The following is a 13,551-nucleotide window of genomic DNA, read 5'->3' on the forward strand; positions in this document are numbered from 1 at the left end:
TGAGAACGGAGGCCTGTCCCCCCGCCCCCTATCTGAATGGAGTGGTGGCCATACATGTGTGTGTCCGCCGCTCCATTCAGCTCTATGGAACAGCCAAAGGTACCAGAGTGCTCATGCGTGTCATTCATATGAGGATCATGGCCCCCCATTTGAGTAATTAACTGAGGCCCCAGCAATCGGACACCGGGGATTACACACTTAACTCCTATTCTGTGTACAGGGGACCAGTTGTCCTCATTGGACAACCCCTTTATAAAGGCTATTTCATAAAAACAATCCATGTCCGTATGCCTTAAAGAGCTTATGGACTTCATAGAGACCTCCCTCTACCATGGTGGTTTTGAGACTGACACAAATTTTGTTTTCCACACAGTTTGCTGCTTTAGTGTTTTTGGATCTTTTTGTCAGATGTTTCTGTACAATTATAAGGATAAGTTTTTTTTTTGTTTTTTTTTACTTTTACAGACAAATCCATCAAGTTTCTATAAATACTTAGTATTTCCAGTGTTGAACCTTCTTTTCGCCCTGGCACGCTGGATGTCAGCTTCTGGGCCAAAACCTGACTGATGAGAACCCATTCTTGCCTAATCAGTGCTTGGAATTTATAACAATTTCGGTGCAATTGTTTGTCACCAGCTTTTGGAGGATTGACTACAGGTTCTCAATGGGATTGAGACCTGGGGAGATTCCTGACCATGGAACCAAAATGCCAATGTTTTGCTCACTGAGCCACTTAGTTACCACTTTTGCTATGTGACACGGTGCTCCATCATGCTGGAAGAAGCATTGTCTATCACCAAATTGCTCCATGACATTTGGGAGAAGTTGCTCTTGGAGGATGTTTTGATCCCGTTCTTAAGGCTAGATCTACACGACGACATTTGTCGCGCGACAGATAGGGCGCAACAGTTGTCGCGCGACATTTTGTTGCACCAATGCCGCGCGACAATTTTTAGAATGGCAGTCTATGGTGTCGCACTGCAACATGCGACTGCGACGCGACAGTCGCAGAAAAATCCATCTTGAATGGATTTTCTGCGACTGTCGCGTCGCAGTTGCAGCATGTCGCATGTTGCAGTGCGACACCATAGACTGCCATTATAAAAATTGTCGCGCGACATTGGTGCAACAAAATGTCGCGCGACAAATGTCGTCGTGTAGACCTAGCCTTAGTCACGGCAGTTTGTGAGTGAGCCCACTCCTCTGGATGAGAAGCACCCCCACACGTGAATAGTCTCAGGATGCTTTACTGTTGGCAAGACACAGGACTCATTGTAGCGCTTACCTTTCTTCTCCAGATAATCATTTTTCCAGATATCACAAACAGTCTGAAAGGGGCTTCATCACAGAAAACATCTGTACCCCAGTCCTCTGCAGTCCAATCCCTGTACTTCCTGCAGAATGTCAGTCTACCCTTGATGGTTTCTTAGAGAGAAGTGGCTTCTTTGCTGACCCCTCTTGACACCAGGCCATCTCCCAAAAGTCTTCGCCTCACTGTGCATGCAGACGCACTCACACCCGCCTGCTGCCATTCCTGAGCAAGCTCTGCACTGGTGGTGACCCAATCTCATAGCCGGACTCTCTTTAGGAGACCATCCTTGCACTCGCTGGACTTTCTTGGGCACCCTGAAGAAGTCTTCATAGCAACTGAACCTCTATCCTCGAAGTTCTTGATGATCCGATAAATAGTTGATTTAGGTGCAATCTCACAGGTTGCAATGTCTTTGCTTGTGAAGCCCTTTTGATGCAAAGCAATGATCATTGCATGTGTTTCCTTGGAGGTAACCATGGTTAACAGAAGAAGACAATGATTTCAAGTACCCCCCTTTAAAGCAAACAGTTTGCTTTTTCTAATTCAATCAGCATGATAGAGTGATAGCGGCTGCCTTTTCCTCATTAATACTTTCTCCTGAACTAAAGAGAGGATCACTAAACTGGTCATTTTGTGGCAGGGCTAAAATGCGTCGGAAATTGGGTTTAATACATTTTCATGGCACGAATATGCCTATGATGCTTGACGTCAGTGACGTTTGATAACAGCGGGGTTTGCATCTTAGAGGAAGACTGGTTCAAAAGGTGTGAAAGCTACTTATGTTAAACTGAACTTGAATAGAGGTGGAGGGGTGCGACATCTATAGTCTGCCACTTACAATGCTGTTTTAACACCTCTCCTGAGGCAGTTAATCACACTTAATAGATACAGACATGCAAATGCAATCTTACCTCTATGACTGAAGCACAAGTCACCAATATTTAATGCCAGAAGAGGTAAGTGTAAAAAATAGGGAAACGGGAGCTGCACTGGTGTCTTGGTAAATAGTATTTATTGGTAAAAACCATTAAAGTATAAAATAAAATAGCTACGAGTTTCAGCGGCATACTGCTACCAAAACACATAGCTATTTTTTTTAAATAGTTTTTACCAATAAATATAAATTTTACAAGACACTAGTGCAGTACCTGAAGTTTCCCTATGTTCTGGCTCCTGATGGATGGTTCCGGCCTGGTCTCTCTCCGTGAAGGAGTGCTTCTGCCACTATCCAGTGTTGGGCTCGTGGTGAACAACTTACTCCGGTAAGGAGCTTCAAGTACTGGTGACAGATATTTTATTGTTGAAGGTGTTACACGGGGGAGCACCCCCACTTGTTCTTTACAGTATTTAATGCCGGAGATTTCTTGTACAATCCACTGAGAAAGCAAGTCGGATGAAAGCAAAATGTCTTCGAGAAAACCTCTGACTCATCACTACTGCTATACGTGGCAGAGAATGACTTGGCAATTAATTGTAATTCATCTGATCTCTCTTCATAACAGTCTAGAGTTAAGGCAAATTGCCACCAGAAAAACTGAAGCAGCACACTTTGTGAAAACCCAAAAATTGAGTCAGTCTCCGACCTTTGGCTGTGACTAGTCAGATCTGAGACCCGCGGTCAGCTCCCACCCTGGCAGATCTAGATCAGATAAACATTTAGATCGCTGCCATGTAATGGTCCATACAGGAAACGTATGGGTCCAGGTTCTGTAACCCAATACACCCTATGAGTATGAGGGGGACCTTTACATTATTTCCAGAATAGTAAATTGAATAAAACATGGCCGGTTCCCGCATTCGCCTTCTGCTTCTTAATGCACTTCTGTAGACCAGCGAGAAAGACGTAAAAAAAAAAAAAGTCTATGTGTTTGTTGAATTAAACATACAAGCAGCTGGGCAGAAAATGTAACATAAAAAAGACCAGTTAACAACATTTTAAAGCATAAATAAATCTGGAAGCGCTCAGCGGGATAATGTTGTAAACGCGCACTTGTGAACAATTAAACTTTAACGAGTCAGTCTCTCAACGGCTGTAAGTGTGACCAGCACAAGTCGAAGCAATTAGGGCAACGCTGCTTGTCGCTTGCAATCACTTCACGCCCTGCTGGCAGTCCTTACCTTTTCAGAGTTGTTAAACACATCAGACTGCAGATTTCCATCCAGAAACTCATTAAAATAGGTCATCAGTTTTTGGGCCTCCACAGCTCGCTGCCGCGGCGTGTTCACCCCCTCCAACTGGTCACCAAGATGACACACCTTCGTTGCCACGTAGCTGATGTGCTCGTCCAGCTCTTGGAAATGCTGAAAAGCGATCTGAAGGACAGAAGAGCGGAGAATGCGTATTGTGGAGTGGAGAAATATTGCGGCAACAGTGTTAGGCCTCAAGCACGCGACCACAGTTTTGGTCCACGTCCGACCCGCATTTTTTTCTGGGCGGATTGCACGTGGATCCATGTGTTTATAGGGCTCCACATCCATGTTGGCTATTTCATAATTATAGAACATGTCCTATTCTAATATCCAGTTCTAGTAGAAAAAACATATGGCCTGTACCTGTATTTTGAGGATCTGTGGTTTGTGGGACACAAATGGACACTGTTGTGTGCATGAAGTCTAACAAAGAAGTATAACATGGACAGAATGGGCTCTGTTCACATCTGCACGGTGGATTTTCATCATAAACGGAAACTATGATCCAGTGCCAGATCAGTCACCGGGACCTGATGCAGATGTGAACATAGTCAATGATTTTCAAAAATTGGGAAGACCTCTTGATACTTGTAATCATCCCTTTTGCTGGCTGTGACCTTTTTTGCCTTCCTCTGAAAGCAACCTTAGCATACCGTAATATACAGCACCATCGCCATCCCCCTCATTAAATGGGATGGGGAGGGTGTCTTTACTTAAGTCGATGTAACCCATTATTCCTGGTTGTTGGCTCATTGCATCTTTTAGGACTACTTAAAGAGGAGCTGTCCCCCCTCCTCACATGCCTGGTTTAATAGCTTCATGCATTCCCCATGTAATAACAATTCTGGGACATCTATTCCTATGTCTGTATGTTGTGCCATTCCTCTATTATTTCAACTAGAAGTTATGAATGAATTGCTAGCAGTCTGCAGTAAGGGTACAGAGGGGTGGTAACCAGTTTGGGGGTGTACCTGCACAGTCTTAAAATGGCAGCACTGACTGGATAGAGTGAGTCTGCGCAGGTACACCCCCAACTGGTAACACCCCTCTCTACACTTACTGCAGACTGCTAGCAATTCATTCATAAAAATAATAAAGAAATGGCACAACATAGAGCCATAGGAATAGATGCTACAGAATTGTTATTACGTGGGGAATGCATGAAGCTATTAAAACAGACATGTCAGGAGGGGTGACAGAGCCTCTTTAAAAAATATATATATATAGTTTTTTGGTAGTACACGGCCATGGAAATGAATGGTCTCAAACAATCTGATGAATCATGTGATCATGTGGGCGCTCGCTCAGGCTATCATCTACCCCTGTAGAAGGTCTCTTCACGAGTGTTAAGCAACCTGTTGTATTATCAGGGTTCATTCAAAGCAGGAATCTGCCCACGTAGAAGGACCCTTAGAAAATGCTCACTTGGAGTACTCTCTGTTTCACGCATTTTTTTAACACAGTTTTGGCATGTATTTTCATTCCTGCCCTTTTTCAACAGGAATTCTGAACGGAGAATCCACATCAATGGACAGGTCACTTGTTTTTTTTTCCCCCCTAAGTGCGGTTTTTAAAAGCTGCAAGAAAAAAAAAAAAAGCTCTATATGGTTTAACATTAGTGTTGAGCGAACTTGTGTTTTAAGTTCGGCGTCTAAAGCTCGGGTTCGGGTTACCACGGACCATAATGGAATTTAGAATCCATAACGGGATTCTTCGATAACCCGAACTTTAGATGCCGAACTTAAAAAACAAGTTCGCTCAACACTATTTAACACGCGTGTTGCCCATTGAAATTTTAGGTCAGTAACCCATGCCAAAAATTAGTGTTGAGCGAAGCAAGTTAAGGAAAACTTTGGTTCCCAACAAAGCGGAATTTCCTCGTGCTTCGTGGCAATGAATCAGGTTTTCCAAAAAGGGTGGCTGCATGTGTGAAATTAAGAAGCCCGGGAACGTGAGATCACCCATAATGTCGTGCCATCCAGCCAATCCGCAGGTAGCGATCCCCTGTGATGTCACAGGCCTATCAAACCCTATTCCTGCCCGGTCTGCTGGCTGTTGGACGGACCAAAAGAAATGCTGTAGGCAATGGTTTTTGTCAAGCCGAAACACAGCATTTATATCCGTATTAAAGTCCTGGATTAGGCTACATGCACACAACTGTAGTTTTGCTCCACTCCCGATCCGCATTTTTTGCAGATCGCACATGGACCCATTAATTTCTATGGGGGCTCGAAAAATGCCATCCGTGCGCTGTCCGCATTCACATGGCCGTTCTGAAAATTATAGAACACGTCATATTCTTGTCCTTTTTGCAAAAAAGAGCAGCAATTACTATTATGGGGAAAGTGCGGGATGCACACGGACAGCATCCGTATTTTGCAGTTCCGCAGTTTGCAGGCCGTAAAATGGATATGGCCTAACCCTGTTAATCCTTCCTGATTAGGACTTGGACAACAACAGACACTTATTTAATTGGATTTCTGTAAGTCATGGAGGACACATCAAACATATTGGCGGATGACAATATTTCTTAGTCCTACCCACTGATCTATACGGAAAATGTGACCTGCTGACAGAATACTGGAGAAGTGTATGATATCACTCAGAGACTTGTATCCGATCTGACTATGAGGCTGATGACTCACCCTTAGATTACATTCACACGACTGTAGTGTTTTGCGGATCCGCAAAACATGGATACCGGCCATGTGCATTCCACAACTTGCGGGCCGCACATGGAAAATGCCTATTCTTGTCTGTAATTGTGGACAAGAATAGGGCACGCAGAACAGAATCACGGATGTGGACCGATTTAAATGAATGGGTCCGCATCCGATCCGCAAGATGCGGACTTGTTCATACGGTCATGTGAATGAGCCCTTATTATGGCTAATACTCCGCTATGAGCCCCTACATGCAATGGAGGCAATAACGATTGTGTCTGACAATAAGAAGCACAAAGGCACTTCATAGGGTACTGTCTGGTAGTTCTGGGGGACACGGGTACTGTATGCGCTCACCTGCTCTAGTTATGCAAATAGCACATAACAATTAGGACCCAGATTTACTAATGTGTCTACATCCAGAATCAGTCTAAAAAGTGGTGCAAATTGGCATAATTCGGGTTTCTTCAATTTTTTGAAAAAGGGACGGGGTTTAACAGGGAGGGATGCAGCTTTGAGGGAAAGGGGCATGGCTTAAAGGGGTTGTCTGGTTCAAGAGGAAACCGGACAACTTAGCAGACTTACATGTAATAAAGAATAGATGATTACTTACCTGACAGATCCCGCTCCGGTTCTCCCAGTAGGGCTCTGTTTGCCTGGCTGCAGCGTTTAAAACATGTTGACAACATGTAATCGCAGCAGCCAATCTCTAGCCTTTTCAGTGCACCCGTAAATCTGGGCCATAGTCGTTACGTGCTATTTGTACACCTAGACCAGATTAGCGTATACAGTATGTGTGTCTTTAAGATGCAATATCTGCATGTGCCACAATTCTGACGGAAAATTCTGTCAAGTGGACTGGTACGAGCAGGAGTTGCTGGTAGGCTTCTTTATCAAAGGGGTTGTGCCAAGTTTCTAAGTTATCCCTTATTTATGCGCCCTGACGTCCATTAACTCTCTATGGGAGCGTGGGAGGTAGCCAATCGCTGTACTCCGTTATCTCCTGCGTGCCCATAGAGAGTAAAATGGAGCAGCAGGGCGCACTCTCGACCTGTCACTCTATCAGAACGAGGAAACATAAGCCCCGTTCTTGGGATCGGTGGGGGTCCCAGCAGTCAGAACCCCAGCAATCAACCAGTTAGGATACTTTCACACTTGCGGCAGGGGAATCCGGCAGGCAGTTCCGTCACCGGAACTTCCTGCCGGATCCGTCAAAACGTATGCCAACTGATGGCATTTTAAGAGCGATCAGGATCAGGAAATAAATTGCAAGAACGGATCCGTCTGTCCATTTGTCATACGGACAAACGGATCAGTTTTAAAAAAAAATTCAATTTTTTTTCGGTTTGCGAGGAAGGATCCGGCATTCTGAATGCCAGATCCGGCACTAATACATTCCTATGGAAAAAATTTAGGCAAGTGTTCAGTTTTTTTGGCCGGAGATAAAACCGTGGCATGCTGCCGTATCATCTCCTTCCTGATCAGTCAAAAAGACTGAACTGAAGACATCCTGATGCATCCTGAACGGATTTATCTCCATTCAGAATGCATTAGGATAAAACTGATCAGTTATTTTCCGGTATAGAGCCCCTAGGACGGAACTCTATGCCGGAAAAGAAAAACGCTAGTGTGAAAGTAGTCCTTATCCCCTTTCCTGTGGCCTGATTATAACATGTTTCTTGTCTGTACTAGCCTCTACGTCAGAGACGGTACAGATATCCGATATATGTACTCTATCTGCAGCTCCTGCTTGTATCGATCCATAGGTCAACACACAGAAGGGACATTTCTTACACAAGGGATCACTTTTCAGTTGACCCACATAAACAGTTTGGGCTTTTTAGCACAGAAATTCATGGATCAGACTTTGAGGGTAGGTTCACAAGTGACTGATTAGCAGCGGAATAAAGCATTTTTTGTAACTGATTTTTTTGCTGAAATGCGGCCGATTAGTTGCAGGATTTCACTCTTTGCATTGGAAAGAGTGAAATCCGACGTATGAATTGACATGCTGCAGGAACTATCGCTGTGGTAGCCTCAGAGTCTTTAGAAAGCTTAAAGGCTACCACAAGTAAAAGACAGCTTCCCCCATCGGGGGAGCCGTTCGGGCTCTGGAAGCGCATCCCTCACCGGTAAAAGCCTCTTAGATGCCGTCGTAACAATTGACTACGGCATCTGTGGGATAAAATGTTTGTGATCGGCGTTATCGCCGATCACAGATATTAGCTCCTGGTGTCTGCTGTATAAAACAGCAAAAACCCAGTGTCTATGACGCCAGCTCAGCTCCTGAGTGGGCACCAACTGCTGCTGTACATGTAAGTATTTCAGTGTCTCATAACACTGTTAGGCCGAATGCACATGGCCGTGAGCTGTCCGTGGTATCCCGGCCTGGCATCCTGCTGACAGCAGGAGCGCACGGCGTCATTGGTTGCTATGACGCCGTGCGCTTCATGCCGCCGCTGCACTACAGTAATACACTCGTATAGATCATACCAGTGTATTACTGTAGTGCAGCGGCGGAATAAAGCGCACGGCGTCATAGCAACCAATGACACCGTGCGCTCCTGCTGTCAGCAGGATGCCAGGCCGGGATACCACAGACCGCTCACGTCCGTGTGCATTCGGCCTTAAATAGAGGGGGGTGAAATTTCTTGTCAACAATCAGGGTTCTTTAGTCACCAGGCCATCTATGGCTCACTTTAGACATTGGTGGCAAGAAGACTCTAAAAATTTCACTTCTCAGTCGCCTCCACTGCACAACATTTGGGCGACTTCAGTGAGAACCTTGCGTTTCACCCATCACTCACCTGGTTGCTTTTCTGAAGTTCTTGGACTTTTCTAGCAAACTCTTTTGCTTCTTTCTGGCACTGATGTTCTAATTTCTCCACTTTTCTCTGGATCCTCTCATCCATAATCTTCAGCTCTTCAATATGGTTGACAAATTGCTCCAATAACCTGCAACACAGACAACTGCTTCAAGGATCGTTCCCATCTCAGACATCGATGCATATGGCTAGGATATGCCACCACTGCGCTCGCCTTCACTTCAGGGGCCCCATTCTGGAGACAGGAGAAGTGCCTGCACCTATCTGACACCGATGGCATATAGCGATGAGATGGGAATACCTCTTTAATGGGGTTGGCCAGCTTGATTTAATAGCTGGTAACATACACGCATGCAGCTAGTAATAAAGGATTATTAAACTATCGGCGCTGATGTTAACAAGGTATTCTTATACGAGACAATGGGGCATATCACTAGGATATAACCCCATTGTCGGATAGGTCCTACCTCTAGGATCCACACCTATTTCAAGAACTGAGCGGGCAAAGTGGTGGCCTCCGGTCCGGCCACAAAAAAGCGCTCTCCCATAGCCGGGACCCGCACCTATCTCCTAAACAGAGCCCAGAGATTGAATGGAAGCGCACTGCGCATGACCGGCCACTGATCCTAGTAAAGATGAGGAAAGTCACAGCACTCCAAAAGCTTGTTCAGTGTTCTTTAATTCACCAAAGGTTCAGCAGCAACGTTTCGACAACAGTCTTTATCAAGCTACATACATGTTTACAAGTGACTCATGTTATATAAGGGTACTAATTCATACCAATTACACAGTGGGTGTGCTTCAACAATAATCTTACGGATACGGACTCATCTACTGAATGTGGCAATGGGACTGATTTTTTAGGATTGGGACTACCAAGAGATACAGGAGGAGAAGGAGGGGAGGATGTAAACATCGCCAATACAGAAGGAATATCCAGGAATGTTCGCTCAACGCGGTCAGCCAAACCACCAGTGGGAACCAAAACTCCTGCATCACAGCAGGGGAGGAGAGGTGCACAGAAGTCGACACAATGAATGGGACTCAATTGGTGGTAAATATCTCCTCTTATGATCTCACAGATGTGGAACTGAGAGTGTTAAATAAGGGACTGTCTTTTTGCCCTACATCTATGGTTGACTGGTTTCAAAATGAGATCGATTTGTTACATTTCTTTAGGCGGATAAAGTTGAGAGTTTTTTTCAATGGTCAGACTCAGAGACCTAGGGATGGATTACCTCCTGAGGCCTCTGACGATATTGAACACAGTATTTTAACTTTGACTGAGCTGGGGCTACATATTAAGAGTGATTTTCAAACGCCGATATACCATAAAGCAATAGATACTTTTATATCCTTGGTCCGGTCAGATGTCAATAGACTGAGACAACAAAATGATGATGTCTCCAGATCTAACCTGACCAAGGAAGAAAAAACCGCGTTGACCTCCCTTAGTCGGCGCAAAGCGCTTACGATCAAAGCAGCCGAAAAGGGAGGGGCAATTGTAGTAATGAATACAACTAATTATACTATTGAAATAGAGAAACAACTGCAAGATACAGAAGTGTATAGACAGGTCAATGATGATCCGAAATTCGGAGTGATGAAAAAAATTAAAATACTGGTAGATAATGCTTATGCCAATAACATCATTGATGTAAAACTCCACAGTTATTTGATAGAGAAACATCCTGTTACGCCAACCCTCTATATCTTACCAAAGATACCAAAGACTTACACAACCCGCCAGGACGTCCCATAGTGGCGGGTATAGGTTCAGTCTTTGCCCCTGCAGCTGTGTTCATCGACAAATTGTTGAGGACTTCGGCTACAGGAGCGAAGTCATATGTAAGGGACACGACTGAATTCCTCAGCAGGGCCCAACAGCTAACATTCGGTGCAGGTGATAGACTGGTGTCTTTTGACGTCACCAGTCTATACACTTGCATTGAACATGAGAAGGGTTTGGAGGCTGTACAGTGGGCCTTGCGACACACTGACTATCCCGCGGAATTATGTGAATTTGTTAGTTCACTGTTGGAGATCCTGCTGACGTGTAACTATTTCAGTTTTGATGATAGGTTCTACATCCAAAATCGTGGGACCGCCATGGGGTCTAATATGGCCCCGACATATGCCAATATCTATATGACATATGTGGAGGAGTCGTTTATATACCCATCCACCCTGTTCCAATGTGTGTCCGGGTGGACGAGGTATATAGACGACATCTTCCTCATATGGTCAGGGACGGACATGGAGTTAGGGGAGTTTCATGACTACATCAATAGTGTCCATACGCAACTGAAGTTTACCAGAGTGGACTCGCCACACTCTGTACAATTTCTAGACACACTAGTCTATGTGACTGAGAGGGGTCTCCAAACAGACATTTTTGTCAAGTCAACGGACCGAAACAACATGTTACGTTATGATAGTGCCCATCCAAAAAATATGTTGAGCTCTCTCCCATACAGCCAACTCCTTAGAGTAAGGCGTATCATCTCAGATGATAAAAAAGTGGATGAAGGATTGCAGGCAATGAGCTCTAAGTTCATAGCCAGACAATATCCCAAAAAGTTGGTCCAGAGGCATCTTGACAAGGTCAGGCAACATACACGGACTCATTTGTTGACCAAGACAAAAACGAAAACCGATAATAAGAGGTTACCTTTTGTGTCTACACATTCGGTTCTGAGCAAACAAATAGCTGGTTCGCTCAGACGAAATTGGCAAATTCTGACACGATCCTTTCCAGGCATTGTGGAGTTTCAGACACCACCACTTATGTCATACAGGAGGTCCAGAAATCTGGGTGATCAGTTGGTGCATTCTTTTCTGCAGAGGCCTGATACATCACGCATCTCCAGAAAGGGATGCTACCCCTGCCTCAACTGTTGCAATTGCAACAATGTACTGAAGGGACAGACCTTTTTCCATCCATACACTGGAAAGAAGTATGACATAAGGGGTTTCTACACATGTTCCTCTGAATTTGTGATCTATACATTGCAGTGCCCGTGTGGTCTCATCTATGTGGGTGAGACCACACAGGCCTGCAAATTGAGGATTAACCAGCATAGGTACTCCATCCGGAAATTGTTTTCTAAGATGGAGAATACTTCTGGAAATTTGGAAAGTGAACTTCCGGTCCCAGAACATTTTTACAGACATAAGCACAGCGTTGCACAATTGAGGTTCAGGATCATTGATGGCGTCCCCGCACCACGGAGAGGTGGTGATCGGGAACGACTATTAAAACGGCTGGAACTCAGATGGATCTTTGAACTGGACACCATTGAGCCTAAGGGACTCAATCGGGAGTTCAAGGTGGGTTCCCTCTTCTGAGTCGGCATATGGGATCTGAAAATATTTTTTTTTTTTATATGTATTAAGTAATAGTACCCGATATTATATCGAGATCATTTGTAAATTTTATCCTTTTTATCTCACCCCTTTTTTTGTTTATCACTAATAGATAAGGCATCCAGGCGTGATATGATCGAGAGATGGACCAAGGTGTTTTGGAAGCAGTGACCTGGGAGTCGCCTAGCAGGCTTATTATACCATCACACGAATTGTGCTACAAGGTTTGATTCCATCGACTGGATATACGTGGCGGATGTATACCACATACATGATGGGTGGTTGATAAGTCCTAAAATATTTGGCTTGGGAGCTGATTGATGTAGGGCGGGCTATCTTGAGGTTTGGTGGCATGGGGTGTCACTTATTGGTAATATCATAAAAAGAAATTTCTATACAGGAGACAATGGGGATAAGCGCGGTAGGGGGCTTCCTCCTGACGGTGGGACCCAGACCGAGCAAGGGCACACATCGGTGGTCTCTCTTTTGACAGAGGGGGGCGATGGTTGTGGCCCAATAGTATTCTTTAACACGTTTGGGGTATATCATACCACTTCACCCCATGGTATCAGCCTATGGGAGGTATGGGTTTGAGTACTCCATACCGTGCAAGGCACGGGACCTCACTCTATATGCCATTCCTGCCACTTCTGAACACATTTCCTTATAAATGAGTGTCAGGAGGACCGCATTTTTTGAACAGCCCCCAGCCTTTTTGGAAGATCTCTCTTTTTCTCCTCTTCCCCCCCCTGTATATGGCTATATTTATGTGTGGCGCTATACATTTCCGCTTTACATATGCCCGGTTTGATATTGAACCATAGTATAGATATGAATGAGTTTTCTCAAATAACCTGCTGGGATTGAGTCCTGTGTCGCTGTCAAACAGACCTATATTGACATTAAATGATGTCACTTCTCTGATGTTGTGTCCTTGGTGATCGGCGTCTTTCTAGCTAGTTATATGTACTAGAAATGATATTAAAAGAAAAGTTCTACATGAAAGGATTCATCTTCTCTGTAGGACCTGTGGTCACCATGACAGCGATCAGACGCTTATACACGTCACCAGTCAGGTGACTGATGGTAGCGTCACTGATCATGTGACTATTCAGCTGACGATGTGAAACATGAGAATCCCGTCTGAACACTCGCGCAGCCGCAGTTGTATGCGGAAGACGCCGCACACCATGGA

The 13,551-nt window shown here is 44.7% G+C and overlaps 1 protein-coding gene across 1 annotated transcript in view; it reads right to left on the reverse strand.

Moving 5' to 3' along the window:
- The window catches only part of EXOC5 (exocyst complex component 5), a 40,379-nt gene that overhangs the window by 18,827 nt on the left and 8,001 nt on the right, over nt 1–13,551 (reverse strand). Inside the window, exons 3-4 of the mRNA XM_044271578.1 lie at nt 8,973–9,120; nt 3,431–3,625 (exon numbers count right to left, since the gene is read on the reverse strand). Of these exons, the coding sequence (XP_044127513.1) occupies nt 3,431–3,625; nt 8,973–9,120 (343 nt within the window). The remainder of the gene's footprint in view (nt 1–3,430; nt 3,626–8,972; nt 9,121–13,551) is intronic.

The sequence above is a fragment of the Bufo gargarizans genome, chromosome 11, assembly GCF_014858855.1.
Source record: "Bufo gargarizans isolate SCDJY-AF-19 chromosome 11, ASM1485885v1, whole genome shotgun sequence".
Classification (NCBI taxonomy): domain Eukaryota; kingdom Metazoa; phylum Chordata; class Amphibia; order Anura; family Bufonidae; genus Bufo; species Bufo gargarizans.